This window comes from Canis lupus, chromosome X (assembly GCF_003254725.2).
Source record: "Canis lupus dingo isolate Sandy chromosome X, ASM325472v2, whole genome shotgun sequence".
Lineage (NCBI taxonomy): Eukaryota > Metazoa > Chordata > Mammalia > Carnivora > Canidae > Canis > Canis lupus.
Genome location: NC_064281.1, coordinates 81,040,548 through 81,068,290, shown reverse-complemented (window position 1 = coordinate 81,068,290; position 27,743 = coordinate 81,040,548). Strand labels below are relative to the sequence as shown.

General features: G+C 35.0%; 1 protein-coding gene across 9 annotated transcripts in view; it reads left to right on the top strand.

Annotated features, from left to right (window-relative positions):
* Positions 1-26,029, top strand: part of NUP62CL (nucleoporin 62 C-terminal like) — a 94,185-nt gene extending 68,156 nt beyond the window's left edge. For 8 of the 9 annotated variants that reach the window (XM_035711992.2, XM_049107632.1, XM_035711989.2 and 5 more), the window contains 3 exons: positions 1,076-1,187; positions 5,159-5,225; positions 25,113-26,029. In XM_035711992.2, the coding sequence (XP_035567885.1) occupies positions 1,076-1,187; positions 5,159-5,225; positions 25,113-25,207 (274 nt within the window). In that variant the 3' untranslated portion in view covers positions 25,208-26,029. The remainder of the gene's footprint in view (positions 1-1,075; positions 1,188-5,158; positions 5,226-25,112) is intronic. The other variant, XM_049107630.1, reaches the window with a different exon arrangement.
* The last annotated feature ends 1,714 nt before the right edge of the window (positions 26,030-27,743 follow it).

Genomic DNA, 27,743 nt, shown 5'->3' with positions numbered 1-27,743 from the left:
AAATCAGACTCCCTTTAGTAATAGGTTATTAGTGAGTTAATATGGAGCTTATTTTCTAAAGCCTTGCAAATTAATTCTTCTGTAAGTATGTTAAATATGGTAAGTACAGCTAATCTGTATGGACCTTAGTTCTATTTCTGCTTTTGTATTTCAGCCTTTGTGAATCTTTTTTTTCTTTGCATTGCTTTCTAAGAATTCTATCATTTTTTTGAAACAGAGAGTTACATTTTTGGCCATGAGTTCCTAATTGTAATTTGAAGGAATAATTGAAACATTAGTTCTTTCCGATTGTTTTTATGTAGTCAGATTTATATTGTGGTGGGATCCCTAGTAGGATCTTCAGCAATCAAGGTAATCAATTACCTTTAAATACTTTGGGACAGAAAGGCAATGGATAGTTATCAATAAATCTCATTGAATCCTTTAATCTTTATAAGACATTAAGGTTGAAAAACTCTGATCACTTTAATTCATAAACATTATTGACTAGGTTAAGTGTGTATTTATGTATGTGTAAATACTTTGGGTGGAAATCTGAGAATTTAGCCAATTAATATTTGCTGTGAACTTAGCAGATTTACCTAATTTTGATTATTGTTAATCTCATTTCTCAAAACATCTTTTGTTGGATGATGGGGTATATTTATATAAGACTTTACTTTGAAGATGTGCATATTTAAAAACATTGAAGACATCTGAGCACTTACCGAATACTGCTTAATATCCGATAACTTCTCATGTATTTAAATGTCTTATGAGTTCATTGTAAGAGCTAAAAAGAGATTCATTGCTTCAGAGCTCCCTGGAACATTATCCAGAGGGTAAATAGGTGACTGCAAAAATGGCAAGATGGGTGAAAGCCTTCACCTTTGGTGTCTTTGTAGAAGATGGTAATAATAAGGTCATGAATGCTGCCTACATAAAAATGTGCCATTTGTTATAACTGAAAATTACTTAGAAGGTAGGGGAAATTGGTGCAAATCAACTGGCAGTATCCTCTTTCTATGTCAGTAACAAGACATAGTGGAGAAAGCATTTCTTGTTAATAATCATTTTATTTTACTTGCTTTTTCAGTTACAGATTAGCAGAAAATATAGATGCTCAGCTAAAACGAATGGCCCAAGATCTCAAGGACATTATTGAGCACCTGAATACATTTGGAAGTCCTGCTGACACTACTGACCCGGTGTGTGAACTGCTTTATCTATTTAGACAGCCAAGATTTAATATGAAATTAGTATTCTGTGAGTTCCTTTAGCTACTCACCTTCTCCTATCCTCTTGTGCTCCTTATCTGCCTTTACAGATACGAACTTTGGGATATAGTTAAATAGGGCAGGAGATATTTAGGAACAGAAAAGGTTATGAGTTTTTTGTGACTATCCCCAGGAGGATTAAAAAAATGACTTTCCTCCCTAAATTTTCAGGGTTTTCTCCCTGTTTTTCACATAGCTAAATATGTCCCTGTACTTATTTTTCTATTCCCTTACTCACTGGCTAATTCATTCTTCTTTTTATATATTTATCTGTGTGTTCATTCAATTGTGAGTATATATGTTTGTGTTTAATAGGTATATCCATGGGCAGCCCGGGTGGCTCAGTGGTTTAGCGCAGCCTTCAGCCCAGGGCCTGATCCTGGAGACCTGGAATCGAGTCCCACGTCGGGCTCCCTGCATGGAGCCTGCTTCTCCCTCTGCTTGTGTCTCTGCCTCTCTCTCTCTCTCTCTCTCTCTCTCTCTCTGTGTGTGTGTGTCTTTCATGGGTAAATAAATAAAATCTTAAGAAAAATAGGTATATCCAGGCAATCCTTAATTTATGACTAGGTTATATCTTAAAATTTTGATAAGCCAACTATTTGAGTCTTAAAGAATATTTTTCTTAATATAATTTCTGAGTCTTAATATATATTTTGTATATATAGAAACTTTGTTAGATGTGGTTATTAGGTTTCCACCTGCCTTGTAGAGGCTACCTATCTCATAATGTAAGTGTATTTTAGCATTGAAAAATAAAGCTGAGGCTCCAGTTACAGAGTTGAGATGTTTTGAATTAATTTGGCCATAAGAAAGGATTTGGGTTTTTTCCTTTATCTATGCTCTAATTAAAGAGCCTATTTCCTCTACCTTTCCCTATTGTCTTAGCAACTAAATGGAGTTCTTCTTTTCCCTCTCTCACTCTGTGGCAGTAATGGTAAGAGGAATCTCCCATTGTGGGAACTTCCATTGTACTTTCTGTCTGTTGATTATAATTCAGAGTGAGGCTGGGATCTGGGTAGGTGAGGACAAAGGATATATATCGTGATTATTCTTTAGTAAGCTCTTTGTCCAATCATACAGACAGTTCTTTATCTATGTACACACTACTAGCTTTTTTAATCATAAAGAGACAGCATAGTATAGTTGAGAAAGCATTAGAGTTTTATTTAAGTCACTTAATCTCTCTGGATCTTAGCTCCTTCTTTTGCAAAATGTCAAGGGTAGACTAAATGATCTTGAAGTCCCCTCTAGCTATAAAAATTATGCCATTCTCTACTTTGGGCAAATCTAAAATTGAACAAAGACAAATATAAATTAGTCTGGGATTATCTATGCTACCATCTCCTTGTGTTCACATAGATGATCAAGAGTTGACAGAATATAAGTTTTCCTTTTATGAAATATTAGCTCACCATTGTGATTATAAAATCTAAACTTACTTTATAAAAGAATTTTTATGAATAAATACATATAGATTTAGATATGAGGCAGAGCTGATGTCTAGTCTGTGTTTGAATTAAAATAAGAGAAGTTTCTGAATAGAGTTAGTAAAAGAGGACTGTAATCCTATCTTTATCCTTTTTCTCTACTTAGCCTTAAACTGTTTTATTTTATTTTGGTAGTGGGGAGTAAATGGTGTGTCTTTTGTTTTTGTTTTTCCTCACAAGAGTGATTGAGATATTTAAGATGAGTCAATTAAAGATAATTGCAGCTCAGTAGCAGGACAAAAGAAGCAAGAGATCAGCAACAATTCATCTTTTTTTCTCAGATAGCATAAATCATCGGGTGCGGGTGCGAAGCAGAGAGAAACATTTGCTGAACAATAATATTCTTGTAGATAATTTATTATAACCAGATCAACAAACCTTCTTTACTGTGGGCCATACACCAGGGTAGGAAAATAGCAATGATATTTAATGATATTCACAATGATGGGATTTACCTGTTTGTTTTTACTGTTTCCATGCAGAGGAGGGGTGTGGGTGAGATAGGAGAGTCTACCTAACACCTAAATTTTTTATTAAGCAGATCCATATTATGGCATATGGTCTTCAGTTACATTTTCTTTCAAAAACTCATTGTTCCTACCACAAGTTGTATTTCTATTTGTTATGTTAAAATATGCTAAATTTCTATTTTCATTACATACTGTTCTTTTAAGTGTGGTAACATTTTCATGTCCTCCTACTTTCTTTATTATACTAGACTTTACTAGAATAATCATCAAAAGTATTCTAAAAACATTCTTAAATGTCCAGTATATCTCACTACAGAATTAATACATATACTTACTCAATGTATTATGCTTAGAAAATATGGAAATCTGTGAAGAAAGTTAAATCATCTCTATTATCAATACCTTTCTAATATATTGCTATATTTTTTCCAAGTCTTTTTGCTATGCTGGTAAAAATTCTTTTGTTTTAAATAGCATTGGAATCATAAGGATATAGAGTTTTGTATTCTGTCTTCATTTCATATTCTTTCACAGTGTTTTCTCAAAATTTTAAGCATTCTTTTTTTAATTTATTTATTCATGAGAGACACAGAGAGAGAGACAGAGAGAGAGAGAGAGAAAGGCAGAGACACAGGCAGAGGGAGAAGCAGTCTCCATGCAGGGAGCCTGATGTGGGACTCGATCCCGGGTCTCCAGGGTCAGGCCCTGGGCCAAAGGTGGCACCAAACCACTGAGCCACCCGGACTGCCCAATTTTAAGCATTCTTTGAAAACTTTGGAAATTTTTTAAAAGTATTAATGACTATAATGTTTCATTAGAAGTGACTTTACCATAATATATTATATTACTTTTTTAAATTGGTGGAGATATTGTTTCCAATTTTTTGCCATTATAAAATTGTTCTGTAATGACCAGTTATGCTTAGATTTGATTATTTCCTCTGGATACGTTCCTAGAAGTAGAATATATTGAGTTAAAAGTTATAAATATTTTAAGACTGTTGATATATATTGTAAAAATTTACATTTTGAAGGGTTGGGTCAATTTTTATTACTATAGGCTGTATAGGAATGTACCTATTTTCTCCACACACTTGACAACTGAGTATTACCATTTATTAAAACTTGCTGACTTGGAAATCTTGCTATTTGCAACAATATGGTTGGACCTTGAGGACATTATGCTAAGTGAAATAAGTAAGACAGAGAAAGACAGATACCATATGATCTCACTTATGTGTGGAATTTAAAAACACCAACACCAAAGAAACAAGCTCATAGAGAGAATAGACTGGTGGTTGTAGAGGCAGGGGTGGATAGTGGGTGAAATGGGTGAAGGTGGTCAAAAGGTATAAGTTTCCAGGTATAAAATGAGTTTTGGGGATGTAATGTACAGCATGGTGACTATTATTCATAATACTGTATTGCATATTTGAAAATTGCTAAGTGATTAGATCTTTAAATGCTTTATCATGAGAAAAAATGTTTTTAACTACATTCGGTCATGGATGTTAACAAGACATATTGTGGTGATCATTTTGCAATATATACAAATAACAAATCATTAAGTTATATGCCTGAAACTAATAGAATGTAAAATATTGCTGATTTGGTTGAAAAACATAATTTTTAAAATTATTATATGAATTTCTTATCTTGTGAAACATCTTTAAATGTTTTTTACTTATTTTTGTACTGTGGTAGTCAGTGTCTTATTGAATTATAGGAATCACATTCTTCACAGTTACAAAATAGATTGAAGTAATATAAAGATGTAATGAACATTATAAATATGAAATAGCAAAAAATGTCATTAATATTTTATATATCCTCAGTCCATTTCTTACCAAAAGAAATGAAAAGTCACTTCTTAATTTCAATTTTTTGTTTGTTTTGTTTACCATATCAGAATAATCTTAATGTAAAAAATTTGTATATGTTTTTAGCTCCAGCAGATCTGCAAAATTCTGAATGCTCATATGGACTCTCTACAGTGGATTAATCAGAATTCAGGTGGGAGTTTATTTGTACATGAAAATATCCATTATTGCAATTAGACAATGGATGTAAGTCAGGTTTTGTGCACCATGACCACATTTAAATGAGAACTTGGTTCTAGGGGTATTACTTAATTTACAGTATGTATATTAATTCTGAAGAACTATAATTGCTTGTTTTTATAAAGTGTAACACAGGAAGAATAAATTAGAAGCTAATGAAAATAGGGGCTGTATAGGAATGAGGTAGAGGAGATAGGGACAGTAATAGGACTTCTCCAAGTGTATCTTTGTATGTAGTTTTGATTTTGGGCCCATATAAAAGTTTAAACACTCAAAAATTAGACTTAAGCCAAAAATAATGGAAAGAAAGACAAATGCTAAAATTGAATACATGCAAACTGAAACCAAACAAACCTATGTAACTATAACATAATCATGCAGCTCAGATGACTTTTGAACGCGTTATTCTTGATAGTACATTCGTACTAGGATGTAATCTTAAGGATGAAAAGAACTGTAAAGAAATCTTAGACTTTCGGGGGATCCCTGGGTGGCTCAGCAGTTTAACGCCTGCCTTCAGCCCAGGGTGTGATCTTGGAGTCCCGGGATCGAGTCCCATGTTGGGCTCCCTGCATGGAGCCTGCTTCTCCCTCTGCCTGTGTCTCTGCCTCTCTCTCTCTGTGTCTCTCATGAATAAATAAATAAAATCTTTTAAGAAAAATCTTAGACTTTCTTAATAGGTTATTGTTAGTTTCAGAATTATACTATATTATGTTATATGTGTTCTAATATAACAATATTATTGCCATCTTATATATGGTAGAATAAAGCAGAGGCATAAGGGTAGTAATGATAATGGAAACCAAGATTTTCATTGAAAGTAAAAGAGAAGATATTTTCTGTTCATTCTTTTATATTTGTATCATAAATTTGATGCAAATATTAGTGTGACTTCCTATTACCTTGTTCTTTTTATATAAAGGGCCAGGAAGCAATGACAAACCCAATTAGCAATAAACACCCCATCAAGGACCTAAATCTTTGTTTCTAAATACCATTCCCATTAAAAGTAACTAAGGCTTCTTGGGGAAATAGCTGATCTCAGGTTTTAGGGAATATACAGGGTGAGTTTGGAACTTTTTTATTTTTTATTTTTTAAATTTTTTACAGGGAGAGTGAGAACATGAATGGAGGGGGAGGTGCAAAGAGATAGGGAGAGTGAGAGAATCTTAAGCAGGCTCCTTACTCAGTGTAGAGCCTGACCTGGGGCTTGATCTCATGACCCTGAGATCATGACCTGAGCTGGAATGAAGGGTCAGACGCTTCACTGACTGAGCCACACAGGTGCCCCTAGGAACTTTTTATGCAAGAAAATAGATTGTTCAAAACTAATGGGGTTATTTCAGGACATGAGATTGTGTTTGAATGGATTCTATTGGCCAAATTAGGATGGTTTGAACATCAAAAAGAGTATCAGTAATGGATTATTATAATACACTGAGGAGGAAAAATCCATGAATCTTGAATGATGAGAGAGGGGGAGAAAGAGAGAGAGAGAGATTGAGAAATAGGAGGTACAGGGGGAGAAGTCTTAATAGAAGTGGGCCAGCTAATAATTGTAGAAGGAATGATAGAATTAGAGAACAGCAATTAAAAAAATTTCAACAGAGCATTTATATTAAGTTTACCCTGATCTTGAATAACTTGCCTCATTTATAAAATGTTTCAACTGTCAGTCATTTCTTGGCAGAAAAAATATGCTAGAAGGAATGGACACAATACAGATCGCATGTTACTGAGTTAATTTTTAAAAAGCAGTTTTATTGAAGTAGAATTTATATACCATAAGTTTCACCCACTTTAATTGTACAGTTTGGTGAGAAAGTCACCATTTTGCATCCCCAGCATCATGATGATTCAGGCAAGGCTCATCAGTGAATGCTAGTACCACTGAGTTTAAGATTGTTGGGGAACAGGGTATTTACATGGTCTCAGAAGTATCACTCCACACATTACTTAAAAATTATAAAGAAGAAAATGTGCCTTTACAACAGAACTATCTGACAAGTACCATTTTAATCAAGTGATAAAGCTTAATATCACTAATAGTGGGATAACTTGATGATGTGCCTCTTGATCTGACATGATAGGAAATACACAATATCACATATGTAATATTCTTATCAAAAATGGCTCATGTGAAAAAAAAATGGCTCATGTGAATCTAATCGTAAGAAAACAGACATTCTATGGTTGAGACATTTTGAAAGATAATGTAGTATTCTTATCAAAAATGTTTAATTGAATAAAATCACAAAATAATCAGACACTCTGTGTAACACATTGTGAAACATAATTGGCTTGGGACTTTTCAAAAAGTCAGTCATGGGATTTAAAACCAAGTTAAGGGGATTGTCTCAGACTAAAAGAAACATAACAATTAAGTCTACTATGTTGATTTTGGATACTGGATCAAAACCAGACTTTCTTCTCCTCTTCTTGCCTTTCTTTCTTTTGTTCTTTAATTCTTTTGTTCTTTCGTTCTTTCTTTCGTTCTTGTTCTTGTTCTCTGTCTCTTCCCCCTTTCTTTCCTTGCCTGCCTTCCTTTTTATTTTTTATTGAGGTATAATTTATCTATAACATTATATTAGTTTCAAGTGTACAACATGATGATTTGACATTTATATATGCTATGAAATGATTATCACAGTAAGTCTAGTTACCAACCATCACCATACAGTATTACAAAAAAATTTTTTTCTTGGGATGAGAACTTTCAGTATTTACTCTTTTGGCAACTTTCAAATATGCAGTACAGTATTACTGACTAGAGTCACTATGCTGTACATTACATCCCCATGACTTATTTATTTTATAATTAAAGTTTGTACCTCTTGGCCCCCTTCACCATTTCGCCTTCTCCCCTCTAGCAATCACCATGCTGTTCTCTTTTTTTGAGTTTTGTTTTGTTTTGTTTGTTCATTTGTTTTTTAGATTCCACATATAAGTGAAATCATACGGTATTTGTCTTTGTCTAACTTATTTCACATAGCATAATGCCCTCTAGTTCCATCTATGTTATCACAAATGGGAAGATTTGATTTTTTTATGGGTGAGTAGTATCCCATTTTGTGTGTGTGTGTGTATACCAAATCTTCTTTTTCTAAAAAAACTTAATTCTAGTCTAATTAATGATGTATTAGTTTCAAGTGTATAACATAGTGATTGAACAATTTCTATACATTGCTCAGTGCTCATCATGATAACTGTACTCTTAATCCTCTTCACCTATTTCACCCATCCCCCCACCCCTACCCTCTCTGTACACCAAATCTTCTTTATTCATTTATCCAGCAATGGACACTAAAGATTGTGGCCATATCTTGGCAATTGTAAATAATGATGCAATTAACATAAGGGTGTGTATATCTTTTCAAATTAGTGTTCTCATTTTCTTTCTTTTTTCTTTTTTTTTTTTTAGTGTTCTCATTTTCTTCAGATAAATACATGGCACTGGAATTACTGGATCATTGGTAGTTCTATTTTTAATTTTTTGAGGAACCTCCATAATGTTTTTCATAGTAACTGTACCAACTTACATCCCCACTGATAGTGTATGAGCGTCCTTGTTTTTCCACATCCTCGCCAACACTTGTTATTTCTTATCTTTTTGATAATAGGCATTCTGACAGGTGTGAGGTGGTATCTCATTGTGACTTTGATTTGCATTTCCCTGATAATGAGCAATGTTGAGCATCTTTTCATATGTCTGTTGTCCATTTGTGTATCTTCTTTGGAAAAATGTCTATTCATGTTTTCTTCTCATTTTTAGTTGGATTGTTTTTCTGGTATTGAGTAGTATAAGTTCTTTATATATTTTGGATATTAATTCCTTATTGGAAATATCATTTGCAAATATCTTCTCCCATTCAGTGGGTTGTATTTTCATTCTGTTAATGGTTTCCTTGCTGTGCAGGTTTTTTAGTTTGATATAGTCCTATTTGTTTTTGATTTTGTCGCCTTTGCTTTTGGAGTCAGTTCCAAAAAATCATCATGAAGGCCAACGTCAAGGAGTTTATCACCTGTTTTCTCAAGAAGACATTATTTAGAATTAGGGAAACTGAATAAGAAATGTATATTAAATGATATTAATGAATTTTTTTATTTTTTACATGTGTTTTTGTGGCTGTGTAGGAAAATATTTTTATTCTTAGAAGCTGTGTGCTACATTAGAGAAGTGTCATGTCTATTTTTCCTTCAGGTGGTTCAACCAAAATCTTGTGAAGAGAAAGAGAGCAATTTGAGGCAAAATAGTAACAGTGGGTTAATCTATATGGAGGATATACAAGCTTGTGATTTTTACTATTCTCTCAACTTTCTATAGATTTAAAATAAAAATATGGGGGAAAATCATTTTTATAGCTTTTGTCTAAAATATGGAATATAGTGAGACCTCAGTAATTGAGATAAATGGGGGCTAGTTAGGCAATCAGAATAGTTATTCTTTAAAGATATAGTATGAAAACAATACAAATTTTCTCATTTCTCACTTCCAGATTCCTCATTCTCTTCATTAATAGAGGTCATCAACCATGAACTTTATCACCTTTTTCCCTTTCCAGACATACCTATATCATCCACCTTTACTTCTCTCAGAGGAAGAAGTGTCCTGTCTCTTTCTAAACCCTTTGAATCATCAGGGATGTTAAATTCTATATTGCTTTAGTATGAGTTACCTGATGAGGAGAAGTTTCTGAATCTAATAGGTGTGGGTTCAAGTCAAGACATTACCACTTAATAGTTGTGTGACCTAAACTGTTGCTTAATCTCTCTGAGCCTGTATCCTCATTTGAAAAATGAGAGACTATATTTACCTTTCAGGGTTTGGGTTTTTGTTGTTGTTGTTGTTCGTTTGTTTGTTTTATAAGGACTAAAAGAAACAATGTTGAACTTTCCTTGAACAGTGCATGGCCCAGGTTAGCAGTCAGTAAATGAAAGTGGCAGAACTGGTTATCAGAGATCACTGTGTATAGGAGAGAGGGAGAGGGGGAAAGACAACAAAGCCATTGGATTCAAAATGTAGCTATTAAATTGGTCTAGAGAAGGTAGTTCCAGGAAATTTATCACTAAAAATTACTTACCTTGGAGAAGTTGTGAGAATGGCTGAGATGTGGGAGAATATCAGTGACTTAGAAAACACTAAGGAATAAGATAATGCAAAGTTTGACTCAATTGTCTTCCTGTGTGTTGCATATTTTCCTATAACGAGCAATGCTTCTTGGGTGGAGTTAGGGGGTGTCAAATTATAAATACGCTGTAAAGAAAGATTACAGTAATTTTTTTCTCTTGGCTGGGATCTTCTTTGTCAAAAGTGAAGTATCAAGGCTCTCAGCCAATGTTTTCCTACTAATAAAATTAAGGTTGCTATTGCTGCAGAGGACTTACTTTATATAAATGAAGAAACTGTGGCCCAGACAGGTTAAATGACTTCCCTAAGAACACACAACTAGTTACTGGCAAAGCTAGGACCAGAATCCAAATTTCCAGATTACCAGAAGAGTATTCTTTTTCCTGGTATGCTCTCAAAGCAATTTTTCAAATATTTTATTTATTTTTTCATGAGACAGAGTGGGAGAGCAGAGGCAGAGGAAGAAGCAGGCTCCCCAAAGAGCAGGGAGCCTGATGTGGGGCTTGATCCCAGGACCCTGGGATCATGACCTGAGCTGAAGGTAGACGCTTAACTGACTGAGCCACCCAGGTGCCCCTCAAAGCAATTGTAATGTAGGCATCACTGGATGGAAAAACAGATCTTTATCATGTCCTCTACCAACAGTAGAGGACAAGGGTCTTCAAAGTATGATAATGGCAGTACTTTGTGTGGGACATATGTTCTAAATGTCTGGGTAAATTTCTCAGACCACACAGGGTAAAAAGAGTAAGACTATGGATAGTAATGATTACTGACTGGGAGTTGACTTTCTTGCTTAAAATTCAATTGAGCAGGAAGCACAATAAGGTCAGTAGATTCTCAACTGAGACAGTGGAGGTCATGATGAAGAGTAGGGGGAAAGCCCAGTAATTCATGATACTGTGGGCTCCTTTTTGCTGTTCCCACCCAAGGAACCTTTCCTTTTCATATCAGGAAATGACATGATCAAGTAATGGAGAGTAGCAGGCTTCAATTATGCTAAGAATGGGGTTTTTTTGTTGTTTGTGGTTTATTTTGCTTTTTAATAGTTAATGAGATCACATTTACTGAAATGGTCTATGGACTGAGAAGTTAAAGGTTAAACTTCTCAATAAGTCCATTTATTCACATTCAAATAATAATTATAGAAAAATTAATGCATGTGTTTTTAATGGCAATAATATATTTTTAATAATATATTTTCTACTGAAGAAAAATCTGTATAGTTTTTTAAATTTTTTAAAATATTTTATTTATTTATTCATGAGAAACAGAGAAAGGCAGAGACATAGGCAGAAGGAGAAGCAGGCTCCCTGCCAGGAGCCTGATGCAGGATTCGATCCCAGGACCTAGAGATCAAGACTTGAGCCAAAGGCAGATACTCAACCACTGAGCCACCCAGGTTTCCCCTAGTTTTGGGTTTTTAAAGATTTTATTTGAGAGAAAGAAAGAGCGTGCCAGCAGGGCGCCAGGGGCAGGGTGGGGGTGGAGGTGGGATGCGTGTAGAAGAGGAAGAAGCAGACTCTCCACTGAGCAAGGAGCCCAAGGCAGAGCTCAATCCCTGGACCCTGATGATCATGACCTAAGCTGCAGGCAGATGTTTAACTGCCTGAGCCACCCAGGTGCCCCTAAACTGTATAGTTTTTTAAAAAATGATTTTAATGTCAAAATCTGTATTTTAAAAGGTTTCTGGGAAATGTTTTTGTGATTTAATATCCTTAACATTAGTATGATTTTTTTCCTATTATGAAACATAGCAACCATAATGCTAATAGGATCATGTATTTAACTTAAGAATCAGCTTATCTTTAAAAGTGAAACCATGCAGTATACTTGAAATATGTTAAAAGATGGTACTGTCTAATCAACTGTTCAATACTCATGAGTAAGTTATAGAGAAGCAGGCCCCTTTTTTCCTCTAACCTCCATAGAACTGTCTGATGAGACTGAGCTGGAAAGTATCTGAGATAAGTATGAGAGCATTGAATTAGAGAATGTCTGACTATGTGCTCATATTGACCAGTTTGCAAATTTGATATTCATCCATTGCTTAACATTATCTCTACCTCTTTTCCTCTTGATTAGTATAGATAATTGAAAATTGAAGGTTAATAGTAGAGATAGTCAAATACCACTTTCCTCTCTTGTCTCTGTAAAAATTACAGCCTTATTTCAAGGTTTGCTTGATAACAATGCGGTCATACATCTGTCTTCTGAGTTGGCAGTCACTGAAACTGCAGCAGCTCCAGCTCTTCTGGGACCACTTAGGACAGAGTTGCCAATCAATCTGAGCTAATTTGCCATTCATTTTAAATATGTGGAGCTACTTCTCTTAGAGAGAGAGGGAAATAGGGGTGAAGGACAGGCTTTTTTTGTTTCTCCATATACCACACTATTGTTGGGTCCATAATATTAATATTTATCACATGCCACAATGAAGGGACAGGCAGTGTAAAATCTTAAACTTATCATTACTTAGAAGTTCCTTGAGTATTTTCATGGCATTTTGCATTTTTGGCAAGGTGTCTGAAAGCATCACAACTAAAATATATTTAATCCATGATCTTTGCAGTCTCTTATGGGTTACAACCCCATAATAATTTAATAGCTGCTCACAACATTTTGACTGCTATTTAGGGGAGAAAGAGAAGACTCTTGGAGTAACTAAAAATATCATAAGGAATTTTGTGATGTTTCCAAAATACAGTCCCATTAGCACTAGTATACAATCACTTTATTTTTTTCTTTTTCATGTAAAATATTCTTAGTTGTCTGGTGTGGCGTGACTAACTCTTGCATCAGATGCCTTCGGGATCATTTCAGAGAAGCAGTTTTTTGTGATATGTCACAATTGTAATTCATTTTTACCCAATGTTAATATTTATTGTTTGAGGGAATTATTTTAAATTAGATTTTTCAGGATTGGGTATTTTTAAGACTTTTAAATTTTTTATTTTATTTTATTTTTAAAGATTTTATTTATTTATTCATGAGAGACAGAAAGGCAGAGGCATAGGCAGAGGTAGAAGCAGGCTCCCTGTGGGGAGCCCAATGTGGGACTTGATCCCTCAACCCCAGGATCATGCCCTGAGCAGAAAGCAGGTGCTCAACCACTGAGCCACCCAGTTGTCCCAAAACCTTTTTTTTTAAATTGAGGTATATTTGACATATAACTTATTATTTTCAGGTACACAATGCCATGATTCAGTATTTGTATATATTGTAAATTATTACCACAATAAGTCAGGTTAACACCTGTCATCTTATATAGTTACAAAAAAAGTTTTTTTGTGTGTTTTTCTTGTGACAACAATTTTTAATATCTACTTTTTTTAGCAACTTTCAAATATGCAATATGGTATTATGATGTCAATGTGCCATATTTTTTAAAGAAGCTTGGTCAGATAGATGCTTTAAAAATATTTTTATTCATTGACTTTCATCTCTCTTATCTCTGAAGAACATCGAATGCTGAAATGCCAAAAGATGTCTTTGAATTCCAAATAAAATGTCTTCTTTCTCTTCTATCCTCTAAAACAAAATCTGACTTACTGATTAAGGTGTTTTGTTTTACCTTTCTCTTTCTTAAATTCTTTGGGAAATCTTGGTGATCAGCAAGGTCACCTGTTGTATCCTGAAGTATCATGTTTCACTTCAGATACTTGAGAAGCAAATGCTCTGGATCTGCCAGAGATGTGGCAACTCACTTTATTTTTTATTTATTTTTTTAGTCTTTATTTTTTTGTATATATTTTTTATTGGAGTTCACTTTGCCAACATATAGCATAATATCCAGTGCTCATCTCATCAAATGCCCCCCTCAGAGCCCATCACCCAGTCACCCCATCCCCCTGCCCACCTCCCCTTCCACCACCCCTTGTTTGTTTCCCGGAGTTAGGAGTCTCTCATGCTCTGTCACCTTCACTGATATTTCCTTTTTTTTTTTTTTTTTTTTTTTTTTTTCATTTATTTATGATAGTCACACACACAGAGAGAGAGAGAGGCAGAGACATAGGCAGAGGGAGAAGCAGGCTCCATGCACCGGGAGCCTGACGTGGGATTCGATCCCGGGTCTCCAGGATCGCGCCCTGGGCCAAAGGCAGGCGCCAAACCGCTGCGCCACCCAGGGATCCCTTCACTGATATTTCCCACTCATTTTCTCTCCTTTCCCCTTTATTCCCTTTCACTATTTTTTATATTCTCCAAATGAATGAGACCATATAATGTTTGTGCTTCTCCGATTGACTTACTTCACTCAGCATAATACCCTCCAGTTCCATTCACATTGAAGCAAATGGTGGGTATTTGTCATTTTTAATGGCTGAGTAATATTCCATTGTATACATAGACCACATCTTCTTTATTCATTCATCTTTCGATGGACACCGAGGCTCCTTCCACAGTTTGACTATTGTGGACATTGCTGCTATAAAGGTCTTGTAAGCTCAACAGAGACAGGTGCCCATGTGCTTCTTCCCATTGCAGTTAACTGAAACGTATTTTATGTCTTTCCATTGTTTAATGAGCTACTTCCTTATCTCTGCTCTCCTTTGCAAACAAGATAGATTTACCATCATGTTATTGTTCCTTGATTCTAAAGAATCTTTTTTAGGTTAGATTAGGGTATGAAGGTTAAAAATGATGAAGTCTTCAGCTCCTGTTAGGAAATAGTGCATGATGGTTAACATTCTCGGAGCTCCACTTCTAAAATTCCTTTTCTATATGTAAATCCAGATTTGAAATACACTCAATGCATCTGCAAAATTAGATTTCTCACTAATCCTGCTTATGTACATTTTGTGCCCAAGTGAATTTCCTCAAGCTGGAGAGCCTCCCCAGATGAATTATATGTAACATGATTTAAATCACTCCCAAATAGCAGGATTTATATTGTTTGTGAGATATACAGATTTTTCTCCAAAGCAATTTTCTTCCTGTTAGTAACTAAAAACTATAAATATGCTGGAGTCTTTCTATAATGCTGTTTTGGGGCCCATGCTCAATGGCCATTTCATAGATGAAATGGCCTGATAGTATTTCACCGATGAAATCTCCCCAGATGGGGTTCAGATAGGGCTGCCTTATTTTGAGCACTTCAGGGTTTGAAAGGATAACAAATATCATTATGCTGTGGTGACAATTACTAGCCCAGCATAGTACTTTTTCTTTAAAATCTTCACAGAATTTGACAAACAGGCACACTGTAATAGAAAAAGCACTCATAGATGGGAGTCTGAAGATATGAATCCTGGTATCATTTTTCATTAGCTTTGGCCTTTGGGAAGCTACTGAACCTTACCTTCTTCTTGAGTTTTTAATTTTCTCTATCCTGATTGATATTGTGGGACTTAACTAAGGTAATATGTATAGCCATTTTGGATACTGAAGTACTGTATAATGGGAATGTGTCCTTTTAGATGCAAGTCAGAACCACATAGTTATGACTCTTATTTTTTTTTAATTTTATTTATTTATGATAGGCACACAGTGAGAGAGAGAGAGAGAGAGGCAGAGACACAGGCAGAGGGAGAAGCAGGCTCCATGCACCGGGAGCCCGATGTAGGATTCGATCCCGGGTCTCCAGGATTGTGCCCTGGGCCAAAGGCAGGCGCTAAACCGCTGCGCCACCCAGGGATCCCGTTGTGACTCTTAAATACTAAACACCTACTATGGGCCAAGACACTGTTAATTGGTGTAGGAGATAACAGACATCAGCAGCACACTCTCTTAACAGGTTCAAAGTGTGGGAGTTGGGGGACAAAGAAAGAGAAATCTAATCTTTAGTTGATTTCCCAGAAGAGGTAGAATTAAGATAAGACTTGAATAGTAAGTGATATTTCAACAGGATGACTGTCTGAACACCACTTAGGATGTAATGTAATAATAATTCTACTACCTCATTTCTGCCATGTCACCTCCAAAAATTCAGGATACTTTCACAGTCTTTTCTTTTTATGCCTTACCTTGAAATGTATATTTTATTAATTTTGTGTGGAGGGTAATGCTATACACAAGCAGAGTAATCTTCACATCACCAATTTAAAAAGTAGCTAAGACAAATAGGACAGTGTCCTCTCTTTCCTCTTTTCTTGCCCCCTTTCTATCTTTCTTCCTCTTTCTGAATGAGACATAAACCTAAATTATATTCAGCTCCTGAGATTTCAAGGTTGCTTTTAAACAGCAGCCTAACCAAATACAGACATATGTACTATAGTAACTAAAATCTTAAAATATGACTTTAGCTTAACAGGCATGCAACAATGAGGAAACCTATATTGAAAGCTGAAAAGATGGCCAACCATATTAAGTAGTGAGAAGAGATTTGTGAAAACTGTTACATCATGTAAATTGAGGGTCATATTATGTGCCTATTGAGCAGGCACTTCTAGGAAAAGAGGTTGGGAATCCAGTCCTTATTTGTGTTAGTCTTCATCATTGAAATTTTTATTGAGTTAATTGTACATTCACATATACTTTTAAGAAATAATATAGAGGTCCTGAAGAAATAATACAGAGATCCTATTTATTCTTTACCTAGTTTTCCCCAGTGGTAATATTTTGTAAAACTGTAGTACAGCAACACAACCAGTATATTGACATTGGTGTAATCTGTCTTCAGATTTTTCCGGTTTTTACTTGTATTGTGTTTGTGTGCATTTAGTTATACCAATTTTATCACATGTGTAGGTTTGTATATCCATTACTGTAGTCAAAATACAGAACAGTTCCATTACTGTAAGAATCCCTCATATCCCCCTTTTATTGCCACACCCACTGTCTTCCCACATCCCTAACCCAGTTCTTAATTCTTAGAAACCACCGATCTATATTCTCCCATTTCTAAAATTGCATCATTTCAAAATACTATATAAATGGAATCATACTGCATATAACCATTTGGGGTTGGCTTTTTCTTTTTTTCTCCTTGTAATTCCCCTGAGATCCATCTAAATTACGTGTCAAGGGTTTGATCCTTTTTGTTGCTAATACTTGGTAACATATATGCACCACAGTTTACACATTTAAGGTTGTAGGACATGTGGGATGTTTCCAGTTTTTGGCTACTCATGAGTAAAGCTTCTGTGAACATTTATGTACATATTTCTTGTATGAACAGAAGTTTCCATTTCTCTAGGATAAATATCCAAGAGTGTAATTCCAGGTCATATGGTAGTTGCATCTTTAGTTTTATGAGGAGCTGCTGCACTTTCTTCCAAAGTGGATGTACCATTTTACATATCCACCCGTGATGTATGATACATCTAATTTGACTGGGTCTTCAATAGCATTTGGTATTTTCACAATTTTTTTTTCATTTTAGTCATACTGATAGATATGTATCTATATCATTGCAGTTTTAATTTACATTTCCCTGATGGCTAATGATGTTGAACATCTTTTTTATTATGCTTTTTTGCCATCAGTATATCATCTTTGGTGAAATGTCTGTTCTTGTTTTCTGTCCATTTGTTAATTGGCTTTTTTTTTTAAGATTTTATTTATTTATTTGAGAGAGAGAGAGAGAGAAAGAATGAACCAAAAGGACAGAAGGATGAGCAGACTCCCCACCTAGCAGGGAGCCCCACACAGAGCTCAGTCCCAGGGCCATGAGATCATGACCTAAGCCTCAAAACAGGTGTTTAACCAACTGAGCCACCGAGGTGTCCCTTTGTTTTAATGTTTTGAGAGTTTATATATATATTCTAGGAAATATACTAGTCCTTTGTTGGCTATGTGGTTTGCAGATATTATCTCCTGGCTTGTCATTTGTCTATTCCTCTTAACAGAGCTATTCACAGGACAAAAGTTTATAATTCTGAATTTCTCTATTTTTATATGGATTATGCTTTTGATGTCAAATCTAAGAACTTTTTGCCTAGTACTATATACCAAAGATTTTATCGTATTTTTTTCTACAAATTTTATTGTTTCACATTTTACATTTAAGGCTGTGATCCATTTTGAGTTAATTTTTCTATAAGATGTGAGGTTTACATCAAGGTTCTTTTTTCCTTTTTTCCTTTTTTTGCCTATGGATATCCTATTGTTTCAGCACCAGTTGTTGAAAAGACTATTCTTCCTCAATTGAATTGCTTTTACACCTTTGTCAAACATCAGTTTGGCATATGGATCTTTTCCTGAGCTCTCTATCCCATAGATCAATATGTGTTTCCCTCCACTAATATCACACTGTCTTCATTACTGTAGCTGTATAATAAACCTTAATATCTGGTAGAGGGATTCCTGTCATGTTATTATTTTTGCCATCAAGATTGTTTTGGCCATTTTAATTCCTTGCCATAAAAATTTGCTGGAATTTGATAGGAATTACATTAAGCCTGTGGATCAGTTTGAGGGAGAATTGACATTTTTTACTATGTTGAATCTTCCCATCCATGAATGTGGTGTGACCCAACATTTTTTTAGGGTTTCTTTTATTTTTTTCATCAACATTTTGTAATTTTCAGCACCGACATTATATACATTTTGGTTTGGTTAGATTTCTTTTTTTTAGATTTATTTATTTATTTATTTATTTATTTATTTATTTATTTATTTATGATAGAGAGAGAGAGAAAGAGAGAGGCAGAGACACAGGAGGAGGGAGAAGCAGGCTCCATGCCGGGAGCCCGACATGGGACTCGATCCTGGGACTCCAGGATCGTGCCCTGGGCCAAAGGCAGGAGCTAAACTGCTGAGCCACCCAGGGATCCCCTGGTTTTGTTAGATTTCTAGCTAACTATTTCATTTTAATTTATTGTGATTATAAATGGTATTATGTTTTACATTTTGGTTTCCATATGTTCATTGCTAGCACATAAAAATACAACTCGTTTTTATATGTTGATCTTGTTTGTATGCTTGCTGAACTCACTTGTTCTAGGAATTTTTGTTTTGTTTTGTTTTTTGATTTCTTGAGATTTTCTATGTAGGTCATTATATCATCTGCAAATAGGGAGTTTTATTTCTTCCTTTCCAATCTGTATGCCATTTATTTCTTTTCCTCACGTTGCACTGGCTAGAACTTCCTGTACTGTGCTGAATAAGAGTTATGAGAGCAGACATCCTTGTCATGTTCCTGAGTTTGCATGGAAAGCTTCATTCTTTCACTTTAAGTATTGATGTTAGCTGTAGGCTTTTTGTAGATGCTCTTTATATCAAGTTTAGATAATTCCACTCTGTTCCTGACTTGCTGGCAATTTTTATCATGAATGGGTAGTGGATTTTGTCTAATGCTTTTTCTATCAGTTGATATAATTGTATGTTTTTTCTTTTTTAACTTGTTGATATGGTAGATTTGCATTGATACTTATTTAAATTTACATTTTGTTAGTTAATATATAGTACAATATTGGTTTCTGGAGTAGAATTCAGTGATTCATCACTTCCATACAACACCCAGTGCTCATCATAAGTGCCCTCCTTAATGCCCATCCCCCACCCACATCCCTCCATCAACCCTCAGTTTGTTCTCTGTCTCTAAGTCACTTATGGCTTGTTTCCCTCTTTCCCCGCCACATATGTTCATCTGTTTTCTTTTTTAAATTTCACATAGGAGTGAGATCATATGATATTTGTCTTTCAATGACTGACATATTTCACTTAACATAACACACTCTAGCTCCATCCACGTCATTGCAAATGGCAAGATTGCATTCTTTTTGATGGCTGAGTAATATTCCATTATATTTATAATATATATAGCACATCCTCTTTATCCATTCATCAGTTGATGGACATTTGGTCTCTCTCCACAGTTTGGCTATTGTTGATAATGCTGGTAAACATTGGGGTGCATGTACACCTTCGAATCTGTATTTTTGTATTCTTTGGGTAAATACCTAGTAAGAAATAGGCAGAAGACATGAATAGACACTTGTCTAAAGAAGACATCCAGATGGCTGACAGACACATGAAAAGTTGCTCAACATCACTCATCATCAGGGAAATACAAATCAAAACCACAGTGAGATACCACCTCACATCTGTCAGAATGACTGAAATGAAGAACACAAAAAACAACAGGTATTGGCGAGGATGTGGAGAAAGGGAGAACTCTCTTCCACTGTTGATGGGAATACAAACTGTTGCAGCCATTCTGGAGAACAGTATGGAATTTCCTCAAAAATCTGAAAATAGATCTACCCTATGATCAAACAATTACACTACTGGGTATTTACCCAAAGGCTACATTGACACATTTTTAAATGTTGAGTCAGCCTTTTTTTTAAGGTTTTATTTATTTATTCATGAGAGACAGAGAGAGAGAAGAGAAAGAGAGAGGCAGAGACACAGGCAGAGGGAGAAGCAGGCTCCCCACAAGGAGCCTGATGTGGGACTCGATCCCAGATCCTGGGATCAGGACCTGAGCCGAAGGCAGACGCTCAACCCCTGAGCCATCCTGGCGTCCCAATGTTGAGTCAGCCTTAAATTTGTGGAATAACTTCTACTTCATCATGGTTTATGGTTTCTTTTGTACAATGTTGGATGGTTTGCTAGAATTTTATGGATGATTTTTACGTGAGAGATTTTAAATGTTCATGAGAAATATTGGTCTGTAGTTTTCTCTTTTTGTATACTATCATTTCTTCATTTGTTAGTAGGGTAATGCTGGCCTCTTTTTAGAAGAGTGTGAAGAATTGTATTGATTCTTCTCTAAGTATTTGGTAGAATTCTCCAGTGAAACCACACGGGCCTGGATATTTCTTTTTTTGGGCAGGGGAGCTTTTTAATTACAAATTAAATTTCTATAATGCTTCCAGGACTATTCAGATTATCTTGGTTGAATTTCATAATTTGTGGTTTTCTAGGAGTTGGTACAATTCTGCTAAGTTACTGAATTTATTAGCATAAAGTTGTTCTTAGGATTTCCTTTTGACACTTTTAATGGCTGCAGGATCTGTGGTGATCTTCCATGTTTCATTTGCGTTTTCTGTTTTTTCTGTCTTGGTAGAGGTTAATCAATTTTACTGATTTTTTTTCTCCAAAGAATCAGCTTTTTGTTTCATTGATTTTTCTCTATAGTGTTCCTGTTTTCAATTTCATTGATAACCAATCTTATTATTTCCTTCCTTCTGCTTGCTTTCAGTTCATTTTGCTTGTCTTCTATTTTCTTAAGGTAGGAACTTAGATTATTGATTTGAGACCTCTCCTTGTCTCTAATACTGTTCTCTTTTAAGGCCTTTTTGAAAATCAGCAGTTTTTAAACCTCAGTTGTCATCTTTAACCATCAATTTTACTAATGGTTCTTTTACTTTCCATTTTAAAGCTCTGTGTTAACAAACATATGCACATAGTTACCCCAAAGTCACCTCAAATTAAACTTGTGTAAAACTAAGCGCATTATCTTCACTCTCTCCTGAGCTTCCCAGATCAGTACAACTATTCTTTTTCTCAGCTACAGTTGCTATTATTTACTCAGGGACTTAAGGTAGACTATTTCTATTTCTTCAGTAAATGATGATGATGATACTTCTTAATAGCTCCTGATTCTTTTCTTTTCGGTAGATTCCTATCACTGCCTTATTTCAGGTCTTCTTTATCTCTTACCTTGGAAGTAGAATATAATGCTTTTTAATACGGTCTATGAGAAATATCAGCTCCCCTATCCACACCCCATTTCCCACCTACTAGAAACAATTACTTTGAATTATTTCAGCTGGTTTTTAAAAAATATTTCTATATCTCTAAATACCATGTATACTGCTACTTTTTGGTTTTTCCATTTTAGGCCTTCTGTACTGGCTTCTCCAAACGGGAAATAAGGACTTAATTCTTTTATATCACCCTCATTTTGTGTGTGTGTGTGTGTGTGTGTGTGTGTGTGTGTACATGCAATACATAAGTATGTATGTATAATGTACTACCATACTGCTCCCTAATATATATACATATTACATATAGAGAAGTATATAAATACATGTGTGTAAGCACACTTTTCTATCATCTTACCAAGATAGCCATGTCATCAATTACACATAGAACAATATTTATTGTTTGAGTTATGATTGCATAAATGTTACTCACAGTCCAGCTGTTAGCATATTATATTATGTCTTCTTTCTTTTTTAAAAAAGATTTATTTATTTTAGAGAGAGAGAGAGAGCAAGAGAGAGCAGGGAGAGGGGCAGAGAGAATCTCCAGCAGACTGCCCATTGAGTATGGAGCCTGATGTGGGGCTCAGTCCCAGGACCCTGAGATCATGACCTGAGCCAAGATCAAGAGCTAGACCCTTAACCAACTGAGCCACCCAGGCATCCCCTGTCTTATTTCTTTTACAAGTTTTTGTTTTCCTTTGAATTTTATTTCATCATTTGCTAAATTATCTACATTCTTACCAGTAGTTCATTCTCTGATTCCATGCTTTTTCTTTAAATCTGTAAATTTCACCTTCTTGGATTCCTTTCTCCCAGAGCCTTCTGATCTCTAATCTATTATCTGGCATTGTTGCTCTCTTGGTTTACTACTCAGCTAGGTTCTTCCCTCTAAAGCAATCTTGTATTCCATCTATTTCTTTTTTTGTTGACTCTCCTGTTTCGTGGCTCTTATACTTCCTGTTTTATGGCTTATTCCCTTGTTTTAATATAACATGTATTCCATCAGCTTCCTAAGAGAGTGCATGGGAAGTAAGTTTTTTGAGATGTTGCATGTCTGAAAAGGTCCTTTTTTATTCAAGGATAATAATATATAGTGTTGTATTAATTCTAGGTGTACAATATAATGATTCCATAATTCTATACATTTCTAAGTGCTCATCAACATAAGTATCCCCTTTGTCTATTTCACCCATTCCCCTGGCAATCCACCTTCCTTCTGGCAACCATCTGTTTGTAATCTGTAGTTGAGTCTTGTTTTTTGTTTGTCTCTTGTTTTGTTTCTTAAATCCCACATATTGAGTGAAATCATACAGGATTTGTCTTTGACTGACTGATTTCACTTAGCATATACTCTCTAGGATCATCCACGTTGTCACAGATGGCAAGATTTCATTCTTTTTTATGGCTGAGTAATATTCCATAGTATATATACACCATATTTTCTTTATCCATTCATCTATCAATGGATACTAGGGTTGTTTTCACAACTGATTGGCTATTGTAAACAATGCTACAATAAACATAATGATGCATGTATCCTTTCAAATTACTGTTTGTTTTTTTTTTTTGAGAATAGGTCTTTATTCTACCCTCACAATTGATATAATTGGCTATCAAAATCTAGCTTGAAAATAATTTTCTTTTAAACATTTGACAGTGTTGTTCATTGTCTTCTAGATTTGAGGTCCATTCTGACTCCTGAACCTTTATCTGACCCCATCCTTCTCATGTTGTTTTTTTTTTTTCGTATGGAAGTTTTGGGGATCTTCCCCACAATGCTGAAATTTCAGATGATGTGCCTCTGTGTAGGTTTGTTTAATTCATCCATTGAGAGGGTATTCACTGAGCTTTTCCAATGAAGAAACTAGTTTCTATCAGTTTGGGGGAATTTTCTGGAATTAGGTTTCTGTTGTATTTTTGTTAAACTTTCTCAAATAAGTACTCAGCTTTTTATTCTAGTCTTTATATTGATCTTTGCATCTGTCATAATTTTTAGTTTGTAAGAGCTTTTTCTATTGTTTTATGATTTGTGTATATGTGTTTTAAATAGCATCCATTTCTTATTTCATGGATTCAGTATCCTCTCTCTGACATTATTAATGATTTTTTAAAATATTTTATTTTTCCTGGGATGCCTGGGTGGCTCAGTTGGTGAAGCATCTGCCTTTGGCTTGAGTCATGGTCTCAGGGTCCTGGGATTGAGCCCCACATTGGGCTCCCTGCTCAGTGGGGAGTTTGCTTCTCTTTCTCCCTCTGCCACTCCCCGCTGCTCATGCTTGCACACACACACACTCTCTCTCTCTCAAATAAATAAATAAAATCTTTGAAAAATGTTTTATTCTTCCTGGATTGTTTCTTCCAGCTTTGTGTATCTTTCTGTTTTGTTTTGGTCAGTTACTTATTTATTTATAACGTTGGGGCTTTTCTAATTGGCTGAAGAAAATTAAGGTATATTGTTTCATGTTTTTAGTTTTTCTCTTGTAAAGTTTGTTTTTAAATCTTTCACACCAGCTATTGCCTATTGATGAAGTAAGCATTAATGAACACTAAAACAAATGACCAACTGCACATTAATAGAAAAAACTAGATTATCATGCTTACTTTGACAGCTTATTTTTACTACAGAATGTTGCTGTTTTATATGGTAAAATTAGTGGTATTTTGTGTTGCTCTGCCTCTGAGCAGATTGAGGACCACCAAGTTAAATTAAATCATTAGAAAGGGACAGAAATGTGAATATACTATGTGTACTAATTTGCATATAGACAGCAAAGACCTCTACCGAAATCTATACCCTCAATTTAATGACCACCTTGTATAGCATTTTTAAGCTATAATGAGTAAAAAGCAGTTCTCACTTGTCTTCAACAAAACATAAATGTCAAGTAGACAGTTATTTACCAGAAAACTAGAGAGAGCAAATCAAGAACAGTTTTGTCCACTGTTTTCATAGTTTCTAAACAGATAGATGATTTTTTCCTGCATATTCTAATACTTAAAGCTATTAAATAAAATTGGTGTTTTATAAATCTTGTGTTGAAATCCAAATGTAAGTTATTATGTTCCTGGGATATTTTGACCTCAGATTAATGATGCATGGTTTTTCCTCCTGTAGGCATGCTGCAAAGGAAAGTAGAAGAGGTAACACAGGTTTTCGAGGATCATCGTCGCACGGAGCAGGAAAACCATATCAGAATTGCCTTTGATTGAATGACCATATCTTCAGCATCTTGTTCTGGGATTATACATTACCTAAAAATTGTGATGATGTGAAATGGAGTAGTATTCACAATTATTACTTAATTTTGGTTGCAATAGAGTGTACATGTGGTTGGTTTGGGTTTTTTTCATTTATATATTGTGCTGTTGAGAATTATACTGTAGTTTGGCTCTTAATATTAGCAAATCAGAACTATATTAGCCCTCTTGTCTCTAGGCAGCAACCTAATAGATGTTGACTCTGTGTGTGTAATTTGTATCTTAAACTCTCCTAGATTCCATATTCTACCAGCAGCACACATTGTCCTTCTTGCTCTGACCAGATCATCAAGAAATGTTGGCCAAGAAACAGATGCCAACCAGTCTTTACTGGGTGCCTGTTAACTTTCAACATATAGTGCAAGATACTGTGGTCTTTTTCCTCAAAGGAACTTACTGTCTAGTTTGGGATATAGTTAGTGCCTGTCTGTATGATAACAATATAGAAAATACAAAGGAGTGTGTTATAAGTTACAGAAGGTATTCTATAGAAATTTGGAGAAGAAGAAATGTTAGGGTGGATCTCAGTCTTGAATTAGGTTATTTTTAAAAGGGTAAGGTTCAGGCAATTCATTTATTTTTGATGTACAAATAACCTACTATTTTATTTGGTTTTAGCCTATGATTTAGTTGTTGGTTTTTGTGTATTTTGTTTTTTCAAGAAAAAGCCTTGTTCTTAGCTTGGGAACAGTCTGATCTCTTGTGTTGCATGTTTTACCTAAGTCATAAATAAAGGTGATATTCTAAAAAATAAAAGTGTAACATGAAAGCAAACTTCTTTAAAAGTATTTGAGTGACTAGATCTTAGTTGCCTATAAATACTGAGCTAAATTTCTGTAATACTGACTGAACATGACTATCCTGAGGGGTAATACTACAGGAAGGAAATATTTTTGAAATTGAGTATCAGTGATTTTTACCACCTTATAGGTAAACATCGGAACTTACGTGGCCTTTCCATTCCTACCCATACTTCTCAAAGTAACAGGTTTATCAGGTAAGCTTTTGTTACCACTCAAAACTTTAGAATATGAAAATAATCCAGAAACCATTTAATTTTGTGGATGATTTCTATAGGTAAAGAGCTTTTTACTAAGATTTTGAGTCATCTCTAATTTTTGAGCCCAGTGTTGTTTCTGTTACACCCTAGATAAAGACATTTTCCGTATTGTTTTTGTAGATTTAATTCTTATAAAGTAGTTGGTTTATGAATTAAGTTCTACATTCAGTACAATGTACATAGTATATTAGAGGAAACACTGGATTTTGTCTTGTCCCTACTTAATTAATTGGGCGAATAATTTCATTTTGGGCATTATCTTTTATCTATCCCATGAAAGTGTTTAACCGTATTAATAAGGTTTTCCCAAGTAAAAGAAACTAGTTTTCATTTCTCTGAAGTTTTGTGATTCCTTTATGTCCTTTCACTAATGGTATGTGTTTACTCTAAAGTTCCTCAGTAAAACAAGAGGCTAAAGCACTCCTATTGAATTTTCACTGGGAGTTTGAGGGTTTTTTCCCAGGACATAGAAGAAGCCAGTGGATGGAGAATGGTTTCCAGATCAATACAGTTAACAATGTAAAATTTGGGATCCCTGGGTGGCGCAGCAGTTTGGCGCCTGCCTTTGGCCCAGGGCGCGATCCTGGAGACCCAGGATCGAATCCCACGTCGGGCTCCCGGTGCATGGAGCCTGCTTCTCCCTCTGCCTGTGTCTCTGCCTCTCTCTCTCTCTCTCTCTCTGTGACTATCCTAAATAAATAAATAAAATATTAAAAAAAAAAGAGGAAAAAATAAAGGCACTGAAGAGGGGGTGCCTGGCTTGAAAAAAAAAAAAACAATGTAAAATTTATTGGCAGATCTCTGTACTGTCTGGAATCTGGAGCCTGGGACTAATTCATCTCTAAGTTTGCTTCTGACTCTGGGTCTAATCGGTGTCTAAAAGACATGACATTGTTGAACAAATATTAATTAAAAGATTACAAATAACCCATTTTCAGGCAACATTTTTGTTAGTCTTGAGCCTCTCCTAACCATTGTTAAAGATCAGCTAAAATATTAGCTTGAAGGAAGAGTTCTTAAATCTGCTGTGTTCTTAAATTTGACACTTTTTCAGTGCTTATCTACTTTTCTTTGTCCTTTGAAAAAGATGATATATTTATTTTCTCTATAACAGCATTTATGCTATCTCATTTGGGGAATTTGAAAGACACGCACAGTTGATTACTCTTAATATTGGATGAGTGATGCCATCCCTCTTCTAGAGAAGATTTTTGGTTTTAGCATCTTCTTCCAAATCTGGAAATTATAATTGCTTCATAATGTATTCATCAGAAGTGTTCTGTGAACAAAACATCTAAAAAGGACAAACACTGAAAATATGTCTATGTTAAGGAAGAACTTCTGGCTTAATTAAACGAACCTTATTAAATTGTCAGAAAGACAAATGAGGCATATTTTTCAGTTTGTCATAAATTCTTCTGGGGCGAA